Here is a 24,452-nt window from a genome sequence, read left to right as displayed (position 1 = left end):
GGTTGGCCGTTCGTGCAGGCCCAACACAGCAAGGAGGATATCGAACGGGAGAGCACGTCGATCCGTTGCACAGCTCTGCATGGCTGTCTCGCATTTCGTACGACGCGGAATGTCTCCTCGTCGTACAGGGGCTGCAGGAACGAGAAGCTGCGGTAACCGATTGAGCTTTGCCTAGGTAGTCATACCTATCACCGGAACGGCCCAAGCACTCAACTATACCGACGTGTACGATTTCAACGCAAGATGAGCCTTAGACTTCCCAAACGTTCAGTTGTTGTTGAAGCCAGATTAGCTTAGTTCCGTATTCAGCCACTTGCAACGTTGACAACCAGGAGGGGGCGAGTGTAGACCTGTAGATTTGTGTAGCCCGGGCTTGGCCACGATCACTGTGATCTTGACACGAGAGAAAACGAGTCCCCCTCTGCGCTGCCTTGTGGTTTCGCTCATCAGTGAAGCACTGCATTGCGACCGATGTTGCGGATCCTCAAGGCATCGTCTGTCTTGGTATTGCCCTTGATTTGAATGCTAAAAGCGAGGCCATGTCTGTCGAGGCCCTGCCTAACCCTGATGCACCGAAATCATGAACCATCTTTACCAACCAACGCCGGCCTGACCCATTGCCTTAAATCGACGAGGGGTAGAGCATGATCCGAACAGAGGCGCCAAAAGATCTCGCAGGAAGGGGGTTTGTGAACTTCGCCCGGACAACACCAGAGTTGCCTGCAGAAACAACAGTCAGCCAATCCCTCCGCCAAGCCGCATCAGGACCGACAAAGCCTACCATGTGGTCTCGTCACCTTGCCCCAGATGACGCGGATCTTGGTGCCGCGCACCTCCTTCTGGGCCCGGTAGACATACGCAACCCTCTTGCCCAGGTAGAAGCTGCATCCCACGTCAATTGCCGTCCTTCTGCACATGGCGCGCGGCTCGCGAAACGTACTTGGCAGCGGCGGTGTCGTCCACGCCCTCGATCTTGATCAGACTGGTCTTGGGGTGCGTGTTGCGACGGCCACGCTGGTAGCTCAGGTGGCGACCCCTGTTAATGATTAAAGCATCGCCGTCAGTCTCAAGATACCGTCGCGGCATTCGAGTCCCAGGCGGAACTTCAGGGATCGCGTGGGTCCGTCGCGTCCAGAGTCGAAATCGGGCGCTTTCGCGAATGTCTTCTTCGGAGGTGGACTCACTTGACGTATACTAGGAGGAAAACATTAGTTACCAGCGCACAGCAAATGCAGCAGAACCAGGCCGGTTATCGCGCGCGTCCAAATCGTCGGTCCACGCCAGCGCTGTTCCAGCAAACAGTCCGGGTTCGCTCACATCTATGACCAGCTTCGGAAGGCATCTTGTCGGTTGGAGATCAATCTCTCACGACCACGGTCAAGGGAAATCAGCAGATGTTGTGCTGATTCGAGGTCCGGCGTTTGGCGTCAAGGTTGTAGCTCTGCACTCCGATACGATACCCCCAGGCGATTTCAAAAATTCGCGTGGTGCGGCTGGTAGGGCTTCAGTGTGACTTTGCGGGGCGGATTAACTGCGGTGCCGGCTTAATCAGGCCAAAAGCTTGGCGCCCAGAGAGCTTCAAAAATAATATCCGCTCAGCCTTGTGCCTGTGGCTGGTGGAGCCAGGAGACAAGCCACAGGTGACGCAATCCATATGAGGCGACCCTCCTGATCTGACCCACAGTATTCCGTACACTCCTTTGTAACACAGTTAAATTCGGAGATAGCTAAATCATGATAATCATCCCGCCAACGTTACCTGTCAGGCTGGATTGTACTCCGTACGCCGAAATGCAATTGTTCATCGATCCTCCTTTCAAAGGCTGGCGAACTTGCATCGCATGAACAGCTGTCCACCGTTCCGCGAACAGCTACCCTGGGTAGAACAGGACACCAAGACCGGATGAGTGTTGTTGTCAAACCTGATGAGTCAAGACACTCTTGATCTGGTCGACCGCTTGTTTGCATTGAGCATCAGTCACGGCATACGGCACTCGCACACAGCCAATGTATCTGCTGAGATTGATAACATCCATCTGTTGCCTCATTGGCGCGGTACCTACTTGTTGCACAGTTCCACTCAGCAACACAAGCAGATAACTACACAGTAAAGCCCGGATAATCAGCCGTGGAGCGAAGCGCCAGAGTGGGTTCCGTCTTCCTCCCACATCCATGCGACGCAGAGCCTTGCGAAGCCGGGCCGGATGTCGGAGAGATTGAATAGCTCCCACCACCAAATTGTCCGTCTCGGCCCACTGGGACGAGGAAAACACCAGATCCCAACCGATAGCGCATCCGAGCTCGCCCGTGAGTTGTCGGGCCCATTTTCGAAGGCTGAACCCCGCGGAGATTGAGCAGAGGTTGTCCAGTTGTCTTGGTCTCTGCATCCGCAACATCCAATCACTGTCACAAAGCCGGCCAAACAGCAGAGAGTAGCTGCAAGCAGACAGATGTTACCTTATTGGAGAACCAAAAGTCGCGCTCACGGAGAAGCTGGGTCCTGTGTATGTGTAAGCGACCAGCAGCGTGGGGTAAGAGGGGAGACCAAGCAATTCTACACTACCGGTGGGCCATGGCCTCCGCAATGTGCCATTTTTGCCTGTATGGTGGTTAGTGTCGAAAAGCAGCCATCCGCCGTGACCGCGGTATTTCTCCGTGGGAGACTGGAAACAAACCACCAGTCAGAAGCAGCGAACGAGGCGGGGAGGCGCTGCGGTTTCGGTCGCAGTTAAGTATGTAGCCCACGAGGTCAGTCAGAGGCCCAACATTGGGGAGCTGGAGAAACTGGTCAGCTTGTGCAGGAGGTTGTGGTGTTCCCCACCTACACCATCCCCAACGAGATGCAACAAAACTCGCAAAAAGTTCCCTCAATGTTGGAACCGAGTGGCGGCAGCCCTGCTTTGGTTAGACTACTGTGCAGGTACGCTGGGCAAGGAAGTTCCAGATGCTGATGCTGCCAGTTTTCCGGCATCACTGCCAGGGCAGCCGGAGATCACCCAGCTTGCCGGTCCCAGCGCCTCCAACCTGGATTCCTTGACCAGTGGAGGGGTAACTATTTCCTCAAGAGACAGGACTGGCCCCATCGTTTACGCAATGGAAGCACGCCAATTCTTCTTCCACAGCGCCGGATTCAGCCCTAAGCTCCTTGAGCATAGCATCATGATTTCTTCTCCTAATATAACTACCGTAATCAGCCCTCACAAGCCTTCACAATTCGATTATAAATATGTTTAGCCGGTGACGAGTGCGCGTCATGAAACTGATAGCAGACACGCAACACGGACAGTTAAGTTTTCTCTGTACCTGTCTCCAAAGCATGTTGCCGCCGGAGAGGTCGGAGTTACGGGCGCACCTGAGGGTTAACATACCCGTTGGAGCTGGTGACGGGGCAAAGCATCGAGGTATGAGTTGTATGTATGGATTACTGAAATAAAGGCGGGGTCCGCTGCGTCAGTACCAACTAAGCAAGCTTCCCCTCGAAGTTTCATAAGCTCCAGACTTCCGCCCCTCTCCGGTAGAAATCCAGCACCATTAACCCCGAAACTTCGTCCGGACTCCGAAAACGTTTCCAACATCCCCGGTTGACAAAACCCTTCTCTCTTACGTCTTGGATTCTAGACAATCTTGACTCTTACGCTCCCGTACTGTCTTATCCGACATGATGGCCTCTGACCTGCATTCTGCTGGAGCGTGAGTGTCTCGCTTTTGCCCCGCCATCAAGCACCACGTAGCAAGCTTGCGCGACGGGGGGTTAGCTGGGTAGCTCAGCCTAGATGCACCGCGGGGCGCCATTTGGCTTGTTTGCTAGCGCCCAGCAATCGAGTGCTCGGCCGGAGTCGATAATGCAGCAGAGTCGAGTATTTCGTGCAGGGTTGCTAATGGTGTCACAGCATCGAGCTCAAGGACAACACTGTCATTGTTGTCCTCGGCGCCTCCGGCGATCTCGCGAAGAAGAAGACGGTATGCATCCTCGCGAACGGCAGCTTCTTCCCAGACGTTGAAGCGTCGATGAGCTAATTTGTGGCAGTTCCCCGCTCTCTTTGGACTGGTAAGTTGCTGGGTGTAGCAGGACCAGGACGAAGCCCATTGCTGAACGCCGCGGCAGTACCGGAACCAGTTCCTGCCAAAGGACATCAAGATCGTCGGCTATGCTCGGACAAAAATGGACCACGACGAATACATCCGTCGCATCCGATCATACATCAAAACGCCGACAAAAGACATTGAGCAGCAGCTCAATGATTTCTGCAGTCTTTGCACATACGTCTCCGGTCAGTACGACCGTGACGAGTCGTTCCTGCAGCTCAACAAGCACCTAGAGGATCTCGAGAAGGGCAGGCCAGAGACAAACCGGCTTTTTTACATGGCCCTGCCTCCCAGCGTCTTCACGATCGTGTCGCAGCACCTGAAGAAGTGCTGCTACCCCACCAGGGGCATTGCGCGCGTCATTGTACGTCGGATCTCGTTGCCGTTGGGACATTCCTCTACCTCTGACTGACGCCCACGTAACGACAGGTCGAGAAGCCTTTTGGCAAGGACTTGGCGAGCTCGCGCGAGCTGCAGAAGTCGCTCGAGCCCGACTGGAAGGAAGAGGAGCTCTTCCGGATCGACCACTACCTGGGCAAGGAGATGGTGAAGAACATCCTCATCCTTCGATTTGGTAACTCGTTCCTGGGCGCGACTTGGAACAGACACCACATCGACAACGTGCAGATCACGTTTAAGGAGCCGTTCGGCACCGAAGGGCGCGGCGGTTACTTCGACGAGTTCGGCATCATCCGCGATGTGATGCAGAACCACCTGCTGCAGGTGCTGACCCTGCTCGCCATGGAGAGGCCCGTCTCTTTCTCGGCCGAGGACATCCGCGACGAGAAGGTGCGGGTGCTCCGCGCCATCCCGGCCATCGAGCCGAAGAACGTCATCATCGGCCAGTATGGCAAGTCGCTCGACGGGAGTAAGCCGTCCTACAAGGAGGATGACACTGTCCCCAAGGACTCGCGCTGCCCCACATTCTGCGCGCTAGTCGTCTACATTAAGAACGAGCGGTGGGACGGCGTGCCCTTCATCATGAAAGCGGGCAAGGCTCTCAACGAGCAAAAGACGGAGATTCGCGTCCAGTTCAAGGACGTTACGTCCGGGATCTTTAAGGACATTCCGCGGAACGAACTTGTGATGCGCATCCAACCGAACGAGAGTGTATACATCAAGATGAACTCGAAGCTTCCAGGCCTTACCATGCAGACCGTGGTTACGGAGCTTGACCTCACGTACCGCAGGCGGTTCTCCGATCTCAAGATCCCGGAGGCGTACGAGTCGTTGATCCTGGACTGCCTCAAGGGCGACCACTCGAACTTTGTCAGAGACGACGAGCTGGATGCCAGCTGGAGGATCTTCACGCCTCTGCTGCACTACCTGGATGACAATAAGGAGATCATCCCCATGGAATATCCCTACGGTAAGCGGGACTCGGTCGTCTCGCGATGTCGTTGTTACGGAAACTGACCTGCTGGTGTAGGCTCTCGTGGCCCTGCTGTGCTCGACGACTTCACGGCGTCGTACGGCTACAAGTTCAGTGATGCCGCCGGATACCAGTGGCCGACGACATCGGCTCTGGGGCCGGGCAACAAGTTGTGAGTAGCTTGTTGAGAGATTTTTTGCTGCGAAGGATCTGCTGTGGCCAAGTCTGAGCGCTCGTTATTGAACGCTGGTTTCTATCGCAGTTGAGAACGATTGATTGCAGTTGCGCGCACGTACCACGAGCTCCTTCATGACAAGGCTAGGCTTCGGGTTGGGCGTTTGGTGGTTAGAGACGATAGTGGTTTTGGGCAACGAACAACGAGGGCTAGACACTTACGACGCCGGAAATGAGCTACCTACGTAGGCAATGCAGGAAAAGGGTTGACAGCGGCCGGATCTACTGGGTTGCAGGCTGCAATCACGCGGATTCTTCTTCACTTTTCTTGTCTTTGGCTCCTTATTTCCCCTTTTCTCTCTCAATGGTATTGTTGAATTCTCAGTAGCTCACAGAAGCATCGCACAAACCAAAAAAGGACGGCTCGATCCGAGGTTGTAATTCTTTCTTACGTTCATGTCTCTGCCCGAGGATAATTGCAACTCGATGATTTCCTTTTTGTTAGACCTCGTCGATTCAGACCATCCACACTTCGAAGTCACCACTGGAAGCAGTCTCGGAGGTATTGGTGCTTCCAAATTGAGTTCCGCATTTGGTGGGCTGCGAGGCCCCCCCTCCCCCTCCCTCACTCCACCACCTTGACCTTCCCCCCCTTCCACAAGGCCATTCGAGGCAGCCCCCGGCCATTCCACGCTCTGCTTGTCGTTTGTACCTATGTAAGGTACATCCTCTTCTTATTTTAGGGACCTGGTAAATACCTGACCTAATAGGTGTGACGCTCTAAAGTGAAGCTTCATGTATCTTGCAGGACTCAACAGTATCTCTCGCCGTTTACAGCTGTTAAAGAGTTATGATAGCTGCCCTGTGTAGTCAAGCGGCCCGCAGTGGTAAACAGCAGGCTCTAAAGAAGCCACTGTAAAAGAAAAGATGCAGAGATTGTGTCGGAGCGCACTGATTATCTCCTTGCCCTCTTGGCAGTGCATTGGGCTTTGAGTATCTCCATCTTGGGGCATGCTTCTTCTTGTTGAACACTGGCCCCGCACGTCATCGTTCATTGTACGGATATGGAAACCTTTCAATTAGCGATAACGTTACATCACAAGTCATTGTCCATCAGTGCTGAATTGACTGGTGCCTTGCATTCGAGGCCAAAATAGCCCAAACGAGCATAGCGCGAAGTTAGTTGAGATCAACCCCCCCTGTCGCTCGCTTGTTCGCCCCCCACCCTTGTTCCTGCGGAGGAGGAAACCTTAACAACCTCGTGAGCGGCGTGCCATCCCGTTTCTTTCGCGGAAACCTTCGCGCCCAGCGACCGCGACTGCCACCGCAACAGTGCGGCAAAGCGGGTGTGCCACCAACGAATATCGCCGGCGCATTTATTTGCCAAACGACTGCTTCAACTGCGACAACGATTTCTGCACCGCGCGACCCTGCAAACCGCATGCCGCCTTCCTGGACAGTGCACGGTGAAAGAAAGAAGTCGAGACGCTGAACGCGCGACGGCGAAAGAGGCTGGACGGAGGGAGGAGCCAGGCGAAGCCCGCAGACGACCGGAACTCCTAGGAGTTGCGACCCGACCGATTTTATCGGCCACTGCCTTTCTCGAAGCGACATTCCACCGGTCTCAAAAGCAGCAAAGGTCGTTCAAGCACCAGGCGCGACTCGGAGTCGGGCCGGGAGCGATGTGCGATTGCCTTTCTTGTGCCGCCGCCGCCTTCTCTCCTGAGCCCGTCCACTAACAGTGTAGACGAGCTGGTGCCGGATTTCCGATCTCAACCAGCAGCAATCGGCACGCATGGACTGGACACCACGAGCCGTTTCTCGTTCCTTTCTCACCCAGTCTGCCGATAGGCTCTTCTCGGCCACTCTCGCGACGACTGCTCACACGCGAGTCCTTTGAACTCGGATCTCCCCACGTATCGCACCCTTCTTTCACCGACCGGGTACTGTCTCTGTCACCCGTTTTTGCCTTCGAAATATCGCCAAGGACGCCTTACTGTCCTGCCGTTGGGTGCCTTCGGGCTGATCAGCGGCAATGGCCGACAGCGGCCCGCAGGGCGCCGCCAGCGACAAGGTGGAGGGACTCCCCGACGAGCTCCGGCATATTACGACCGATATCCTGCCCTTGAGTCTTCTCCTGACCCGCCTTGCCGAGTATTCCCATGCAAAGCTCCAGGAGATCATCACGGAGCTGGCAGCCAAGCCTCTTCCCCAAGCCCTTGCAAACGGCAATGTCAACGGGACGGCGAACGGCAACGGCATCCTTCATAATGTTCCAATCGAGGACACGTCGCCCGAGAGCCTGGACAAGAAAACAATGCTTCTCAACTTCACCAAAGACCTGCACTCGAGATGGGTCAAGGCTCTGGTCATTACCGAGTGGAGCAGGAATGCAGAGGAAGTTGGGAAGCTTATCGACATCAGGACCTATTTGGCCGAAAAGCTGGAGCTCTACCACAAGACCTTTTGGAATCTGGTCCAGGTCAAGAGAGAGATGCTGTTCGCCAGGGTTCCGAGTCCTGATCTCAAGACTGCCCTCGAGGTTCTCAGCAACGGGGCGGTGCATTGGATGCCAGATGTATGTTGTGGCCGCTGTCGAACATCTGGAGCTTGCATGGGCTGACGCCTCTTCAGTTTGGTTACCTCGAGCCACCTCCTCTGACCGAGGAGGAGAAGTTGCATTGGACCCATGAGATCGAGATGCACCTGCACGCCCGGCTACAACTGCAAGAGTTCGACACGATGCCAGATCCGTTCAAGAAATACAGGATCGGCAATGGCAAAGTCACTTTTACCGTTCCCGGGGAGTTCGAGGTTGACCTCACCATCGGCCATGAGGATTTCTCCACCCAGTTCTGGTTCCTGGACTTCCGGCCCATCTACAGCCCGGCGCCGCCAGAACTGTCACAGCAGCTCCGCCAAATCATCGAGGCTCGGGTAAATAACGCCTTGGCAGCTGACGGTCTGACGGGCTGTTACAAATACCTCCACGAATTCACCCTCACTGCCAAAATCACCGAGTTCACGCGTCAGGCACTGGAGCTGAGCAGCACTGGGCGATGGGCCGACACTCTCAGGGTTGAGCGGCTCAATCGGGCGCTGGGAATCCAGTATTGGCGAAACTGCCAACACTCTCGCGTCTCGCAAAGCTGGATACTTCTGGGTGTGCGCTCCGCCGAGGGCCCCAACGAAGATCCAGACGCCCAGGCTTCATCAAGCCGTCTTATGCTGAGCTGGTTCCGAGACGGCAAGGAAGTCAAGGAAGTAGGCATCGCATTCGATGTCGACACCATCTCGACCGAGGACCTGTTGATGGCCGTCATTGCCAAGCACATCGAACATCTCTTGTGCCCAATATACCAAACGCTCGTTGCCAAGCCCCGGTACGCCCAGAGGCAGGGAAGATTGTCCCTGAACATCGAGAAAGATCCCCAGCGCTCCCGGCTCAGTATGCAGTTAGTGGGGGAACTAGACGCCACGGTGTCCGTTTCGCCCTGGACGGGCGACTTCTTGCTCTCCCCGGAGTATCCATCCATGTTGGAGACGCAGAAAAAGTTCAGGACGTTGGCGAACCCTGCAGAGGAGGGTGCAAGCGTGCTGGAACAGCTGAGGTGGTCTTACACAGTCCAACACTTGAGATGCCTGCCTTCGGTTGCTGATTGGGTCATCCTCCGGGCAGCCCCTGCCCCGTTCGACGAGGTGAAGAGCATGGTGTATTCGCTTTCCCCGTCAATACGGGAAGCGTTCCACGCGGTGTGGGTGAGAAACGCGAAGTGGGGGCCGCAGTGGTTCGCGGCGTTGAGCATGAGCCTTGCCGGGGACCATTGTTGGTTGGTCGAGATGTAAGTGCTGCGACGCGTCTCGCGTGGTTGACGTTTCGCTGCTAACACATGTGAAGTTCGGTCGAAGGGCAAGGTTCATCCGGCCGACGCATAAATACGTTCAGGCGGCTCCCCAGCTCCCCGAGCGATCTGCTGCTGCCTGACATGCTCTTTCAAAAACTCGCCAAGTACGGACCTGGCATTATGGCCGAGATTCAAAGTCTCCGCCATGGCCGCCAGGAACACGTCGCGCATGCCGCTCAACAACAGCCTGCGAACTCGAGCTCCTCTGCTGCGTCTTACCAGACCAATATGCTGATTATTGTAGCGCGGGCATCTGAGCTGTTGCCGCCATCTCGAATAGGATCTTTGGACGGCACCCGCCCTCTCTGGGCACAGGAATACATCCCTGTCACGTACAAAGGACTAGCGCCCGAACCTCCACCCGCGATCGGGTCGGGTGACCCGTTGCAGAGGCAGGCCGGTCCGCTCAGGATCTTGGTCGAGGCGAGGGTTGCCGTAACGAACCGTGCCAGGTTTGAATTCGTTAAGAGCAGACTCGACCGTGACGTGCGATACGACCCTCGGATCGGCCAGTTCACTCTACGGTTTCGACCAGAGGCGAACACCTCGGTCATCCCTATGCTACGGGAGCGCATCCAGGCACTCGACCGTCTATTCGATTTTGTCGAGGCTGTTCACCGAGCGGGCAAGCACGCAGTGCTGGAGAGTGTTACTCTCCATGAGCTTGTATTTACATATGGCGCCCACACAGCTGAGGCCCCGCCCCCGCCGGCCAATTCACAAGATCAGGGAGAGCAGCGGTCTTGGAAAGTACGACTCAATCTTTCCGGAGCGCGAGGTGTGGACGTGAGACTGGAGCAGGGCAATCCGCATCTGCGAGTCATCGACTATCTGCGGTCAATAGCCAACTCGCCCAAATCCAAAAGCCTACCGGCATGGCTCTCCCTCACACTTCCGCTCTTTCGCGCCTTGGAGCGCCTGCAGGACTCGTGGGACCTGCCCAGCGCCAACAAGCAAGGCGAATGCTTCATCTTACATAAGTCGCTTGACTGGGTGGCGCTTCGCTTCGCCCTGGCTGGGCCCAAGTCTCGGCGCCTGCAGCTGGACATCAAGGCCCGAGAGAGGAAGGGCCAGCTCATGTGGCAAGTTTCGCGCCCGTCGACGGATGCCAACGCTAATAACGAAAATGACGAGTTCACGAAGGTGCTGGCGCCCAAGGTCTGGTCGGTCAGCGGCCAGGGGTTCCAGGGCCTCAGCACTGGTGCCGCGGCAAACTGGGACCAAGGCATCGAGAATCTCTTGGCCCTCATCAGCGACACGTTGCTCTCCATGGTCGGCACACCGCCCCAACCTCAGCAACAGCAAGCGCCGCCGGCCGGCCAAGCCCAAGAGCAACTTCCCGCGCCACCACCGGGCCCCGCTGGGAGGTTCCCCCAGCAGGTTCAACCATCTCAACAACCCCTCCAGCATCTCCAGCATCTCCAGCAGCAGCAGCAGCACCACCGCCCGCCGCCGCCGCCGCCGCAGCAGCATGTGCCTCAGCCGGGGATGCACGGCCAAGCTCAACACCAGGGTCAGGTGCAAGGTCCCCGCGCCGGCATGGGTCAGAACAACGCATCCGTGGTAGTCATCGACTAGTTGTCGGACTGGCACTGGCCGAGTGGCTGGTTCAACGCCTACGCAGACTTTGCGCAACAAATCGAATGATATCCCCACAGGGAGCTGGAGAAAGCCGGTTTGCATCTGGCTCCGGGCTACTCGAGCTCTTCGGCGGGAGTCACTGGCCATGTAGGATGCGAGGGAACGGGACGGCCGAGGCCTCCTCCCACTCCGAGATGCAAGGAGGGGTGGTTTGGGTGTGTGTGCAGTATTGGATGATGGTGCTCTTTTTATCCACGCATGGTCTCTGATACAGAGGGCCGGCATTGACTGGCGTTCTGCGAGTGTTTCTCTTTTTTTCAGAAAGGATAGGAAGGCGGGGTTCGGGGCGCTTTTCTTTTGATAAGACAAAAGGGACACGGATGGGCATATCACACATCGTACCAGGGATAGGGCCCCTGGCATGGGTTTATGGAGTGAAGCGTGCCTAGGACTAGTAGTTGATGATACCAGACAGCAAATCAATGAAAAGCAAAAAAGAAAGGCCATAATTTGGCGTTGCCTGCGAAAGATCGTCCAGTCCGTGGTGTTTCTACCTCCGTGGGGAGCCGCTCTCGGATTTGCTTGGTGCAGCTTGTTCTATATTGCATCTATCACACATATCGTGTTGGCCTTGCCCTTTTTCTATCTTTTTGATCTTGGTATGTATATACAGCAATGCAGCTGCTGCTGCAGTAATCCCAATCCACCCACTATTGTTACACACCCCATCCCATCCCCACACACAACTACACCCACAGAACCCCCTTACTCCCCTTTACAATGAGCATCACCTCCGCGAGTGCTAATCCCCAGGCTGGATGTTGCCGTCCTCGTCGACGTACGCGCCGCTCTTGAACCGCAGCGGCAGCAGCCTCTTCTCGACCGACAGCCAGGTCGGCTGGCGGGTGAAGCGTTCCAGGCCGGTGTCGCCCACCGGCCAGTCGTCGTCGTAGCCGTCGGCGGCGGCGGCATCAGCATAGGCAGCCTCTTCTTCTCCTTCTTCTTCTTCACCCCGAAGCGGCGGCGGCCGCTGCGCCGTCCCGGAGGAGGAGGAGGAGGAGGAGGAGTGAGCAATCTGCATGGCAATGTCCCTGCCGGCGCGCAGCATGGTCAGCACGCCGGAGGGCTGGTAGGACTGGCCGGCGACGGCGAGGCGGCCGCGGAAGGTCCACTGGAGCTCGGCGTGGGCGGCGCGCATGCGGGCGGCGTGGCCGACGAGCAGCTGGGGGATGCAGTCGCGGCAGAGCTGGGCGGCGGCGTAGGCGCTGCGCGCGACGCGGTCGGACAGGCGCAGGTGGCGCTGCACGGCGGCGCGCGCCATGTCCGCCGCCGCGGCCGGGTCCGGGATGAACGACTCCGGCAGCCCGTCCCAGTAGTGGCCGCCCATCAGGACGGTCATCTTGGTGCCCTCCACGCCGTCGGCGCCGAGGTTGGTTAAGCTGAAGAGCTTGGTCGTCGGGAACTCCCGGTCCGAGTCGAAGATCACGCCGAGCACGCACTCCGGGTTGGCTTCGTGCGGCACCGCTTGTGGGAGGAGGTAGCCGAAGCCGGTGTTGGGGGAATGGACACGAAGGTCGGGGTACCAGAGGTGGACGATCATGATGGATACGGCGGTGGAAGAGGCGAGGGAGGGGAGGTGGTCGTCGGTGAGGGCAGCGAGGTGTTTGGCGTAGATGGTGGAGACAACTTTTTCGTAAGGGACGGGCTTTTTGTTCTGTTTCGTGGTGATCTGGGGGGGGGGGGGGGGGTTGATTAGCAGTTCAGCATGAGAGATGCGGGGTTCTAAAATGAAAGACGCTTCTCGGCGGGGAGTGCTCACAAAGACCCTGTCGAAATTGTCGAGATAGCGGACCGAGGTAACCGGGTCGCCCATCTTGATGGTGACGTTGGGGTTCTTTCTGAGGGCATCGGCGAGCGCGTTGGTCAGGGTGCTCATGCCGTTGCGGAACCAGAGCGAGCCCGAGTCGAGGTGCTCGGTGGCCAGGTCAAAGACGGCCTTGTCGCGGACCAGCTGGTTCATCAGCGCGTAGTCGGCGCGGCGGACGCGTACGCGAGTCACCGGCTCGCCGTCGTTGCGCGGCAGGTAGTCTGCCCAGCTCCCGCTGGCCAAGCTCTGTTTCCACACATCGCCGCCCGTCATTCCGTGGGTCACGGCCGAGAAGACCTTGTCCACCAGGCCGGTTCGCCCAAAGCGATAGGCGAAGTAGTCGCCCACGGACACGTCGCTGCGTCCCTCCAGGATGTCGGCGGTATACGGGTCGCCTGTTGTGCGCGCATTGTGAAGCGCAGAAGGAATAACATCCCGGAACACGGGCTGGAAGAGCGCTGGGACAAGGTCGAGGATCGAGTCGAGAGTGCGGAGCGGACCGGCCCGAGAGATCCTGGGAATGGGCACAAGACGGTTGGGGTAGTAGATGTAGGCGGTGGTCCCGGAGTCCTCCGCGCTGGCGTGCATGAGCTGATCGGTGAGGTTCAGATGGGCGACCTGGACGGCGGCAACCAGTCGGTCAGCACGCACGACCCGAGTAGCGTCGAGCAAGCAAGCGAGCGACTACGGAAGGAAGAGCAGCCGGCAGCAGCAGAAAGTAACGCAAGCAACGCACCATGTCGAAGAACAGCAGGTCGTCCCAGCGGGGAACACGGCCGCCGGTCTGCGGCCTGACCATGCGGGCGGCGCGCTCGAAGTGCACGGGACCCTCCTGGCCGTAGCGGTTCCTCAGGTTGACCGTCGACGTGTCGATCCAGCCGCCGAGCCGGTCGCTCGCCTCGTAGAGCGTGATGCGGGCGTGGGGCAGGGCGCGGGTCAGGTGCCAGGCCGTGGTGAGGCCGGTCAGCCCGCCGCCGAGCACGGCGATGGAGCGCGGCGGCTGGCCCTTGTTGGCGGCGGTGGCATAGCGTCGCCGGGTCGCAGCGGAGGCGCTGGCGTTGCCGGCGTCGGCGTCAGGTGAGCTCCGGCCGAAGGAGAAGGAGCCTCGCGGAAAGCGGCGCTTGGCCCCGGCGCGGCCCGCGGCGTGCGCTAGGCAGCGCGGACGTGTGGCGTACATGTCGAGCACCGGCTACAAGGGCCGCATCCCGCATCGACGGGCCGGTGCGCGGGGTTCAATGGCTCGGGGCTGCTCCGGGGCGGCAGTGAGGGCACTGAGGGCAGAAGCAAGACCGAAGCACGAGACTGGTGTTCCGGACGCACTGTGTTCACTGTGTTCGGATAGTTCAAAGACATGTAATCCACCCTAACCCTGACGCGGCGTAAGGTTGGCTCAGAGTGAAACAAAATCGTATGATCCATTCCCCATCGAAGAGTCGCGAGGGGAAGCAGGGAAACCAGAGAAGAGTAGGGGAACACTTGGGGCATAGCAGGAGCGAAACGGCCTTTTAACGAGCAGTTTTTCAGAACTCGGAAACACGAGAGCGGGCGACAGCAGTCTGTAGTATATTCTCGCCGCCCCTCGCTGAAAGTCCGCTGCGTTTCTCGACGCTGACCCGCCAAAGGAAAACACAAGTCCCAATTCTAAAACAACGGAGACCCCGTCCAAAGCCCCCCCAATGCATGACCGCCCGTGAGCGCCAAGATATAGCGTACTACTACAAGTACAGAACCAAACCGTGCCATCTCCACATACCCATCATGCCGGTGACAGACTCATCGAAATACCACAGGCTCATGACGCTGCAGGGCCTGCCATCTCATCCCGTCCCTAGGCCGCTCGCTCTGGTAACTCCCATCCTAGTCCCTGAATATCCATACCAGGATTAGAGTCCGCCGGTCCGCCCCCGCGGCCCATCCAATCACGGGTATACGCAGCGGCGCCTCGATCCTACATCACAACCTCCGCGGCGCCAGCCTCCGACGCCGGCTCGCCCGACCCGGGCAGGACGACATCTTCGGGAGCGCCCTCGTTGACAAACTTCCTCTCGCTGACGTGCTCCTTGGACGCGCCGTCGGCCGTCCACACTTTATCCTGGAACGTGCCGCGCTGGCCCTCCTCGTGCATGAAGGGGCAGCTGCGGTTGGTGCACGGGCGGTACTTGCACGGCGTCTTGATGTGGGTGAACTTGCAGTTCGGCACCTTGCACTCCCCGCCGTTGCGGCAGGCCGGCATGGTCGGGTGCCGGAACGGGCAGTGCGGGTTCGCGCAGTTGGGGAAGAACTTGCAGTCCTGCTCGCTTTGATGCGCCACCTTGGCTGCCGGCGACGGGTGGCGCCCAACACACTTCCGGTTCTTGCACGCGGCGCCGAAGCTGCACACGTCACTGACGTCGATGGTGATCCCGGGCGGCGCCGCCGGAGACTGGTGGGCAAACTTGCAGTCCTTGTTCTGGCAGCGCAGGTTGAACCGGCAGACAGTCTCCTCGGGGTTGGCTGGCTCCCGCTTCGCCCCAGTCATCTCCACGTCGCCGGGGGAGGCCGCATCCGGCTGGCCCGCCTCAGCGCCCTGTTGTTGCGGCAGTTGTTGCTGAGACTGCTCCGCATGGCCGTTGTGCTGATGGTGTGCCCCGCCGCGCCGGAACGGGCCTGGCCTGCCGCCGAACTGGTGCTTGCCATGACCGTGACCTCCCCGGTGTCCCATGCCGTTCTGTTGCTGCTGCTGCTGCTGCTGCTGTTGCTGCATCATCAGTTGTTGCTGCATCTGCTGCAGCATGCGGTTCTGTTGCTCCATCATGGCGTAGATATCCGGGTGTCCGTACGCCGCGCCGTTCATCGGGTTCATCGGGCCCATCGGGTTCATCGCGCCCATTCCGTTCATGCCCGGGGGGGCCGCGGGCATTCCGGCGAAGTCGCCTAGTCTCGCGGCGAAGTTCGCGGCCCGCGCATTGCTCGTCCGCGGCTGCCTGCCCACGCCCATCCGGGGCCCAGCTGGCGGTCCCCTGCCGATCCTCTCATTGCCAGATTGGGCGCGGACGCGGTGGAGGATCGAATCTTGAGTTCGATCCAACGCCCGGTTAATCTGGCCCACCATGCGCTTCTCTCGGCCGCCGCGAACATTGCCGGTCCGCATTGCCTTGGGTCCGGTAGGCCTAACGCTTGTCAGTGTTGTGCACTCTGGAATTGGGCCGTGATGGAAGCGGAGAGATCACCTACGCGTTTAGGCCGGCGGCAGGCGAATCTGAGGTGGAATCCATGGTCGTATCCATGGCGCCATCCATCGCGTCGTCTTTGACGCCTTCCATGGCGGCATCTTCGGCCTGTGCTGAATTATTGGCGCCTCCTCCTAGTTGAGCGCTGAGAATGCCGATCTGTGCAAATAACCATTTCGCGAAAGCGGCGGGGGTTGGGTCGTCAGCGGCCAGCCCGAGGAGGTCGCCAGCAACTTCTGGGGCCGCAATGTCGGATTCTGTCTTTCCGTTGGCGAGCATGAGGAGGAAGTACTCGGACAGGGCGGCGCCTTCACCTCCAGGGCCGGCCCATCCAAGCTCGGCGATCTTGCCCTGGATGGCGCTGTTCAGAGCCTCCGCGAGGGGGGTGCCAAGCGTAACCTCGACCGACATGGCGATGGAGCGGTTCGATGGTGGTTTGAGGTCGAAAAGCGATGGGGGCAAAGCAAGCTGGACGCCTGCTGCTAAATGAACGGACTGCCTCCTCTCGAGACGCGACGGGGTAAATCTCGTGTGTGCGCGCGCAAAGAGGCTCGAATGGAACTCGCCGGAATCAACCAGAAGGAGGGCGGTATGAGGAACACGTTGTCCTGCGCGGATGCAACGCGAACCAAATCGGTCGTGGTCGTCGTTGGTGGTAGCTGGAGGCTGCAGATTTTAAGATTCGAGGCGTGGCGCCGAGACTTCGCTCGACAACCAGGAGCATGGTGCTTGTTAGTGGCTGGTGCATTTGCCAGTGGCGAAATATCACGTGCTTCAGATCGGTCACTGCCTTACCTTCCTCTCCCTGTGGCTCAGTTCCGACGGACGGACTTCAACTGCTGAGTCATAACCATGGACACCCGCCTTGCTGCCTCCTTCGTACTTTACCCTGTCCAGAATTCACCGTCAGTTTGTAATCCTTATTCATTAGCCACATTCATCATGAAGGCTTTCTTTGCTTTCTCCATCCTGGGGTATTCTGAGCTCAGATATCGCGCCTGGGACCACCTTGACATCGAGTGACGGGGAAGCCGGCCAGCAGTTTGTTCATTGACTACATGTGAGATCTGCTCATGCACGCTGACGTCTCCCAAAGCCAATCCAAACCCAACAATTGGCTCCGGAGCCACGAACAAAGCAGCGTGCTGTTTGACCGAGGCCGCTTGCTCAGTATATGAACGGATGCCAGCGTGCGGGGCTCACATGCAGCATTCTGGCTGTTAGTTGCTTTTTTGTTTTACATAGCAGCAACACTTCAGAGGTGCCGAAGTCAAGCCAGGATGCCCGCTGATGGTCGGTTTCCATGTCGCTTCCTCGCCAGTACCTTTCCCTTTTGGCATGCGGCGGCACGATGCTTACCCCCTCTCCACCCCACGATTCCACGAGGTTGCAACAACACGGAAGCTGTTGCAACCTTGCAACTCGCACTGCATCGCAAGGGTTCTCTATCTTTCAGTTGGGCCAAGTGGATCCTCGATTCATTCGCGATTGGATATCTGGCTGGAAAGGTTGGTCTCCGGGGTTGCTTTGCATCGAGTGGTTGTACTCCGTACACAATGTCATTGCAGCATCTTTTGATCTTGTGTCCCTCCAACTCAACAGCCCATCACATTGGCCTGAATGCTGCGGAGAGGAAGTGGTTACATCACACACTGCGTGTGTCCTGGACATGATCAGTGAGCTGCATGGCCAAGTTGTGGCGTCCACCAGCCACAAGTTCCCACTTGTAGATCGTCTGCAGATCTCCCTTGTTTGGAAGGCGTTCCTGGTGACCTGGCCCAAGAATTACGAGTCAGTGGTCCCCAAGGGAAGTTGCGCGCCTCTGACCGGCGTCAAATTGGACTTCTACCCGCTGGTCTTCTGCATCGGATTGTGAAAGGATTCTTACCCTACTCTCCTACGTGTGGCGTTGCTCTCATTGAATAAACCAACGAAGCCGTTCCCCGTCTTGTCCCCGCCAGGCTAGCAGAATCGAGGGGCAGAAGGGCAAGGTAACGTTGCGCCACGTACAAAGAACAGCTTGACTCGGGTCAGCACCTTCCCGAAGTGTACCCCGTGCTCTCTTCCCACCAGGTACCTTGACAGCAGCTGACCCTTGCACTCTCCGGCCCCGTGGATCGGTCCGTTTGCAAGCCGCAGCAGCCTGCAGTCGTGCCGCAGGGCAACAGCCCGCCCGGCATTGAGCTCCCATTCCATTCCATTCCCATCCATCTGGTTATCCGCCATCGGGCTGCAACCAACCTGTGCAACGGTGCCAGAGCATGGTCTTTTTGATTGGGGGTCCTCTCAGCCAACCAACCACCTCTGCTTGCTGTCACTTTAATAACCATGCTACACTAATCATCTAAACACCCCCGAAGGGGAAACAAAAGGCTTTATACACATTCCAGCCTCCCCTTGTGCCCTGCTTGCTTCTACCCAGCATTCAAATATCCAGTCGGGCATCGCCGCCCCGCGATTTCCCGTACTGCTTTCCTCTTGGGTCGTATTAGCCTTCAAGATGTTGTCATCGGCATTTTCGAGTCTCTCGCTCTTTCTCCTCGCCCTCAGTCCTGTCGCGGCAGTCTGGCCCGCGCCGCAGAAGTACAGCAACGGCAGCTCGGTCCTGTACCTGCACCAAAACATCAAAGTCACCTACAATGGCGAATTTGTATGCTGGTCTTCTTCTTCTCCTGCCCCTTGCTCTTCCCTCTATGCAGCATATCCCGCGGCGGGACTGGATACTGAACATGTCATGTACCAACAGCTTCCGTACACCGCGGGATATGCGCCGCAGAAGTTGAGCAGCAAGGAGGTGGTCCAGGCGGGAGTGTCTCGCACGCTCTCCGCCATCTTCGGCAGCAAATTCGTGCCCTGGAAGCTGCACAAGCCCGGGTCCCAGTTCGAGCCCGACCTGCGGAAGGGCCAGAAATGGCTGAACACGCTGCAGATCGTGCAGACGGGAAAGGACCAGGCCAGCACCTTCAAGCCGCTGGCCGGCGAGGTTGACGAGTCGTACAACCTGACCGTGAGCGACAGCGGCGACGTCAAGCTGACGGCCGTCTCGTCGATCGGCGTCCTCCGCGGGCTCGAGACCTTCAGCCAGCTCTTCTACCAGCACTCGGCCGGCCCCTTCTGGTACACGCCGTACGCGCCCGTGTCGATCCAGGACGCGCCCAAGTTCCCGCACCGCGGCGTCATGATCGACACGGCCCGCAACTTCTTCCCCGTGCCCGACATCCTGCGCACCATCGACGCCATGGCCTGGAACAAGCTCAACCGGCTGCACGTGCACGTGACCGACTCGCAGTCGTGGCCGCTCGTGATCCCCTCGATGCCCGAGCTGGCGGCCAAGGGCGCCTACCACCCGAGCCAGACCTACTCGCCCGAAGACGTGGCCACGATCCAACAGTACGGCGCCGAGCGCGGCGTCGAGGTCTACTTCGAGATCGACATGCCGGGTCACATCGGCGTCGTGTCGCTCTCTCACCCGGACCTCATCGTGGCCTACGACCAGCTGCCGTACTACTGGTGGTGCAACGAGCCGCCGTGCGGCGCCTTCAAGCTCAACAGCACCGCCGTGGACGCCTTCGTCGAGAAGCTGTTCGACGACCTGCTGCCGCGCCTGGCGCCGTACGCGGCCTACTTCCACACGGGCGGCGACGAGCTCAACAAGAACGACTCGATGCTCGACGACGGCGTCCGGTCCAACTCGTCCGAGGTGCTGCAGCCGCTGCTGCAGAAGTTCATCGACGCGCAGCACGCGCGCGTGCGCAAGGCCGGCCTGACGCCCATGACGTGGGAGGAGATCCCGCTCGACTGGAACATCACGCTCGGCAAGGACACGGTCGTGCAGTCGTGGCTCGGCGGCGACTCGGTCAAGAAGCTGACCGGCATGGGCCTTCAGGTGATCGACAGCGACTACAATTTCTTGGTAAGCAATTTTTATTTTTATTTTTTTTTCCTTTTTTTTTTTTCGATTTTCGTCGTTGGATGTTTTTGTAGGAAAACACTACGTTCCTTCGCTGACACAACGGTCTTCTCCTGCCAGTACCTCGACTGCGGGCGCGGGCAGTGGATCAACTTCGGCAACGGCGCGGCCTTCGACGTCGGCTACCCGTTCAACGACTGGTGCGGCCCGACCAAGAGCTGGCGGCTGATCTACTCGCACGACCCGACGGCGAACCTGACGCCGGAAGAGGCGAAGCTGGTGCTGGGCGGCGAGGTGGCCGTCTGGAGCGAGACCATCGACCCGGTCAACTTCGACTCGCTCGTGTGGCCGCGCGCCAGCGCCGCCGGCGAGGTGCTCTGGTCCGGCCGCACCGACGCATCCGGCCAGAACCGCAGCCAGCTCGAGGCCGCCCCGCGCCTGAACGAGTTCCGCGAGAGGATGGTGCTGCGCGGCGTCGGCGCGTCGCCCGTGCAGATGACCTTCTGCACGCAGGGCTCGCCCGAGGAGTGCAATTGGCCGGCGTGAGCGGTGCTAGACGAGGTGCCGTCTCTCTTTGGCTTTTTTTTTCCGCCAGTTTTCTTTTTCTCACTGCCTACTCTACGTCTGGCATGGTTCGTTCGGCGTCAACAGTTCTGAAGGGGCTAGGCCCAAAATGGCCGCTCGGTGTGTTTCCGGAAAGGGTGTGTCGACTCTCGGAGCACACCCGTAACGGTGGGTGGGGGATATCCGACGCCATTGGCTTGGCCGCGCGGCGTAGACAGTCTATCCGTAGATAATATTCCATACCTGTTCACCTCTTTTTCTCCCTTTTGTTCTGCTGCCAACGGCACGTCAAGCAACAAACATCCCGTCCTCGTGTTTCTCCCTGCCGTGCCCCTGGCTAGCCCCTTTGTGCTCAGTGTCGGACCGTTACTCAGGCACGCGAGGCGGCAGAGAAGCGGCCGAGACGCCACGTGCACACTGCAGTGTATACGGAGTAAAGCGGTAGCTTCAACTGACCCATATCCTTCTCCGGCCCAATTCCTGGAAACAAGTACTGCGCAGTGTAATTCCGCATACTCGCACGGAAGACTAAGCGCAAGAATGTGAACACGGACAGCGTACTGTGTACCATCCGTGAGCTTCGGCAATCTCGACATCTTCATTGGACTCAAGCAAGTTTTGCCCAGAGTCAGCCTCAGATCTACATACCTTACGTACACAACATTCCGGGAAGGTGGGGTGGGAAGTGGGAAGAAACCTGGCAAGGCAAACCGTTCACCCTACTGTACCTGCCCGGATTTTTTCCGCCCATCGCAAGCGCAGTGTTGAGGGGGCATGTGGATGATGCAACAGCACCACCAAACGAGCCTCGGTAGTAGTCGAGCCTCGGTATTAGTGTGCTGTATACTACTGGGCAGGTGGGTGCTCGCTCGCCCTGCCGCCTCCGACCTGGCTCATAAGGTCATCTCGCCTTCTCGAACTTCCGCAGAAGTCGTGGAGGCTATTACTGACGTATAGCCATTTACAAGGACATGTGTAGCGTGGGACGGGGTCCGCGGACACGGTTCAAAGTACACGCGAGGAAAGATTCGCGGTGGAACCCGGCCCGGCAATCGTGGGGTTCCTCTTCGCTACGGTCTCGAATACACTCCGTAGTGGAGTGTACTGTGTGCTGTGGTACATACACTAGCTTGTGCAGACGGACATCGGACGCTTCTCCTCCAGCCCCTCCCCAAACCTGCCTTGGAACGTTCGACAGGGCTCCCCGTATCCACCAAAATGGCCCAATTTTGTGCCGAGAATGCACGACATGTCACACTGGTGCATCCCGAAATCATAAGGCCGGATGCACTCCGCCCTCTCCCGTCCCAGGGTCCATCCAAGGCTCAAGAATGCAACTGCCCTCCACCCCTTGACACTACATATGTAGGCCGACTACCTGGCCATTCGGACTTGTGTGAAGTCCGACATTTCCACAGGCCAGCTATCAACAAGTCGAATCGCTGCCGGGTCCCTCGCGGCCGTTCTCCTGGGACAATTGCTGTCGTGACGCAAACAGTTAGGAGGGCCCCCTGGCCCTTTCAACCTCCTAACGGCCGGCCGGGCTCTCACCGTCTGTCGTGTTCCACGTACGTGGTACACAGCATATATACATAGTACCATCTGAAAGGCCTGCATCGCGTCACTCGAGGGCGTCGCCCGACAAGGATTCACCGTTTCCCCCCTCCCCCGTTGCCTCCTTCCCCCGGGTCAACTGCCGATCCGCTGTCTGGCCTTGTCAACTGGCCGGCCAACTCTCGAGTACTTGTACTCCGGACGCCTTTCCTGGGAGGCACGTTGTTGAACGTTTGCGCAGATCGGTTCATCATGGGGCTCGTCGAAGCACTCGTCGAGCATGTCTCGGTCAAGTCGGCTCTGGTCCTCGCGCCGGGCCTGCTCCTGGCCTACATGCTCTTTGCCGTCGTGGTGAGGCCGGCATGGAAGGAGATGAAGTTGGCCAGGATGCCGGGCGCAAGGGCACCCAAGATCAAGTCGGTGGCGCCGTTCGGTGAGCACGCCATGATCCCCGTGTCTCCTCGATAGTCCACACGGCGGGGGCTCATGCCGCCACGCAGGCGTCGACTTTCTCTACAACGGCGTTCGCGCGGCCATGGCCAACCAGAACCTCGCCTTCTGGAAGAAGATGTTCAGCGAGGTCCGCGCTTTGACGGCCGAGGGCTGCATTGCCGGCCGCCACATCGTCTTCACCATCGACCACGAGAACATCAAAGCCATCCTGGCGACGCAGTTTGGTGACTACGGCAAGGGCGAGCCCTTCCACAGAGAGTGGAAGGCCTTCCTCGGCGATAGCATCTTCACCACCGACGGCGCCCTCTGGCACGACAGCCGCCAGCTGCTGCGGCCGCAGTTCATCAAGGACCGCGTCAGCGACTTGCATGTCTTTGAGAGTCACATTCAGACCCTGTTCCGCGCGAGTAAGCTATTTATGTTTCACCTCCTTCGTGCCCCTTGATGGCCGTCCAAGAGCACCGCAGTTAACGTGGTTCGGTAGTTGCCAACGGGGGGGCCCTCAACGGCGAACACCAGGCCGTTGACATCGAGGCCGGCAACGGGAGGCCCGTCGACATCAGCGATCTCTTCTTTCGCTACACCCTGGACGCCGCCACCGACTTCCTCTTGGGCCACGACGTCAAGTCACTCAGGTATGTTGTCGTGCCGGTCCAGCACACCGCGATGAGGATAGCGTGCGGTTAACCCCCCAACGCTCGCCAGCAACCCCCGTCAAGAGTTTGCCGAAGCCTTCGCCGAGGTCCAGCGGATACAAAGCCTCGTATCCCGCGCCGGCGCCCTCAACATGCTCATCCCGCGCCACACGTTCCGGCAGGGCATGAAGGTCATCAACAACTTCATCAACCAGTACATCGAGCGCACGCTGCGCCTCAGCCCGGACGAGCTGGCCGGCAAGACCAAGAGCGACGCCGGCTACACGTTCCTGCACGCCCTCGCCGGCTACACGCGCGACCGCCAGGTGCTGCGCGACCAGCTGATCGCCGTGCTGCTGGCCGGCCGCGACACCACCGCCTGCACCCTGTCGTGGACCATCTACGAGCTGGCCCGCCACCCGGACGTGCTGGCGAAGCTGCGCGCCGAGATCCTCTCCGTCGTCGGGCCCACCCGCCCCCCGACCTACGACGACCTCAAGAGCATGAAGTACCTGCAGAACGTCATGAACGAGACCCTGCGTCTGTACCCGGTCGTTCCCTTCAAGTACGTTGTTTTCCCCACCCCCCACCCCCCCCCCCCCCCCCTTCTCTAACCCCCTTAACCCACCCAATCCCACTTTAAACACCCACCCACCGCATAGGTACTAACCCATTGTCTCAGCGTCCGCCTCGCGCTGAAAGACACCACGCTGCCGCGGGGCGGCGGGCCCGACGGGACGCAGCCGATCAAGGTGCTCAAGGACACGCCGATCGCGTACTCGACGCTGGTGATGCAGCGGCGGGCGGACCTGTACCCGGCGCCGAGCGCCGACTTCGCGCCCGTCGACGCGTTCAGCCCGGAGCGGTGGCAGCGCTGGCAGCCGCGGCCGTGGCAGTACATTCCCTTCAACGGCGGGCCGCGCATCTGCATCGGCCAGCAGTTCGCCCTGACCGAGATGGCCTACGTGCTGACCCGCCTGTTCCAGCGGTACGGCCGCCTCGACAGCCACATGCCCCCCGGCGAGCCGACGCTCAGGGCCGACATCGTCCTGCAGCCTGGCGACGGGGTCAGGGTCGCCTTCTGGGAGGCTGCTGGCGGGCTCGGGCTCGGGCAGGGGCAGGGCCAGGGGGAGAAGTGAAAC

At 59.0% G+C, this 24,452-nt stretch overlaps 7 protein-coding genes across 7 annotated transcripts; 4 read left to right on the top strand and 3 right to left on the bottom strand.

The window, feature by feature from the left end:
* Positions 1-337: 337 nt before the first annotated feature.
* THITE_163916 (60S ribosomal protein L33) lies at positions 338-1,478 on the bottom strand. The gene is made up of 5 exons (XM_003656605.1): positions 1,318-1,478; positions 1,185-1,194; positions 941-1,036; positions 782-882; positions 338-720 (listed from the first exon to the last, which is right to left on the bottom strand). The coding sequence occupies exons 1-5, from the start codon at positions 1,340-1,342 to the stop codon at positions 623-625; spliced, it is 330 nt and encodes a 109-aa protein (XP_003656653.1). The 5' UTR covers positions 1,343-1,478; the 3' UTR covers positions 338-622.
* Positions 1,479-3,463: 1,985 nt separating this feature from the next.
* THITE_2121584 (uncharacterized protein) lies at positions 3,464-5,795 on the top strand. Its single transcript, XM_003656604.1, has 5 exons — positions 3,464-3,690; positions 3,891-3,960; positions 4,028-4,048; positions 4,106-4,450; positions 4,516-5,795. The coding sequence occupies exons 1-5, from the start codon at positions 3,659-3,661 to the stop codon at positions 5,500-5,502; spliced, it is 1,455 nt and encodes a 484-aa protein (XP_003656652.1). The 5' UTR covers positions 3,464-3,658; the 3' UTR covers positions 5,503-5,795.
* A 1,724-nt stretch (positions 5,796-7,519) lies between these two features.
* THITE_2121580 (uncharacterized protein) lies at positions 7,520-11,327 on the top strand. The gene is made up of 3 exons (XM_003656603.1): positions 7,520-8,210; positions 8,267-9,474; positions 9,531-11,327. The coding sequence occupies exons 1-3, from the start codon at positions 7,668-7,670 to the stop codon at positions 11,113-11,115; spliced, it is 3,336 nt and encodes a 1,111-aa protein (XP_003656651.1). The 5' UTR covers positions 7,520-7,667; the 3' UTR covers positions 11,116-11,327.
* Positions 11,328-11,911: 584 nt separating this feature from the next.
* THITE_2121578 (uncharacterized protein) lies at positions 11,912-14,346 on the bottom strand. The gene is made up of 3 exons (XM_003656602.1): positions 13,722-14,346; positions 12,938-13,603; positions 11,912-12,847 (listed from the first exon to the last, which is right to left on the bottom strand). Exons 1-3 carry the CDS (start codon positions 14,160-14,162, stop codon positions 11,921-11,923), a joined length of 2,034 nt encoding a protein of 677 aa, XP_003656650.1. The 5' UTR covers positions 14,163-14,346; the 3' UTR covers positions 11,912-11,920.
* A 556-nt stretch (positions 14,347-14,902) lies between these two features.
* On the bottom strand, positions 14,903-16,685 carry THITE_2121575 (uncharacterized protein). The gene is made up of 2 exons (XM_003656601.1): positions 16,199-16,685; positions 14,903-16,134 (listed from the first exon to the last, which is right to left on the bottom strand). The coding sequence occupies exons 1-2, from the start codon at positions 16,603-16,605 to the stop codon at positions 14,934-14,936; spliced, it is 1,608 nt and encodes a 535-aa protein (XP_003656649.1). The 5' UTR covers positions 16,606-16,685; the 3' UTR covers positions 14,903-14,933.
* Positions 16,686-18,402: 1,717 nt separating this feature from the next.
* THITE_2121574 (glycoside hydrolase family 20 protein) lies at positions 18,403-21,007 on the top strand. Its single transcript, XM_003656600.1, has 3 exons — positions 18,403-18,844; positions 18,941-20,107; positions 20,225-21,007. Exons 1-3 carry the CDS (start codon positions 18,695-18,697, stop codon positions 20,648-20,650), a joined length of 1,743 nt encoding a protein of 580 aa, XP_003656648.1. The 5' UTR covers positions 18,403-18,694; the 3' UTR covers positions 20,651-21,007.
* A 1,467-nt stretch (positions 21,008-22,474) lies between these two features.
* On the top strand, positions 22,475-24,449 carry THITE_2057357 (uncharacterized protein; the record flags this gene model as incomplete). Its single annotated transcript, XM_003656599.1, has 5 exons — positions 22,475-22,655; positions 22,723-23,082; positions 23,160-23,310; positions 23,381-23,875; positions 23,993-24,449. The coding sequence occupies 5 exons, from the start codon at positions 22,475-22,477 to the stop codon at positions 24,447-24,449; spliced, it is 1,644 nt and encodes a 547-aa protein (XP_003656647.1).
* Positions 24,450-24,452: the final 3 nt, after the last annotated feature.

The sequence above is a fragment of the Thermothielavioides terrestris genome, chromosome 5 (assembly GCF_000226115.1).
Source record: "Thermothielavioides terrestris NRRL 8126 chromosome 5, complete sequence".
NCBI classification, from domain to species: Eukaryota; Fungi; Ascomycota; class Sordariomycetes; order Sordariales; family Chaetomiaceae; genus Thermothielavioides; species Thermothielavioides terrestris.
Note: the sequence above shows the minus strand (reverse complement) of the source record. Positions and strands in the feature narration are given on the sequence as shown.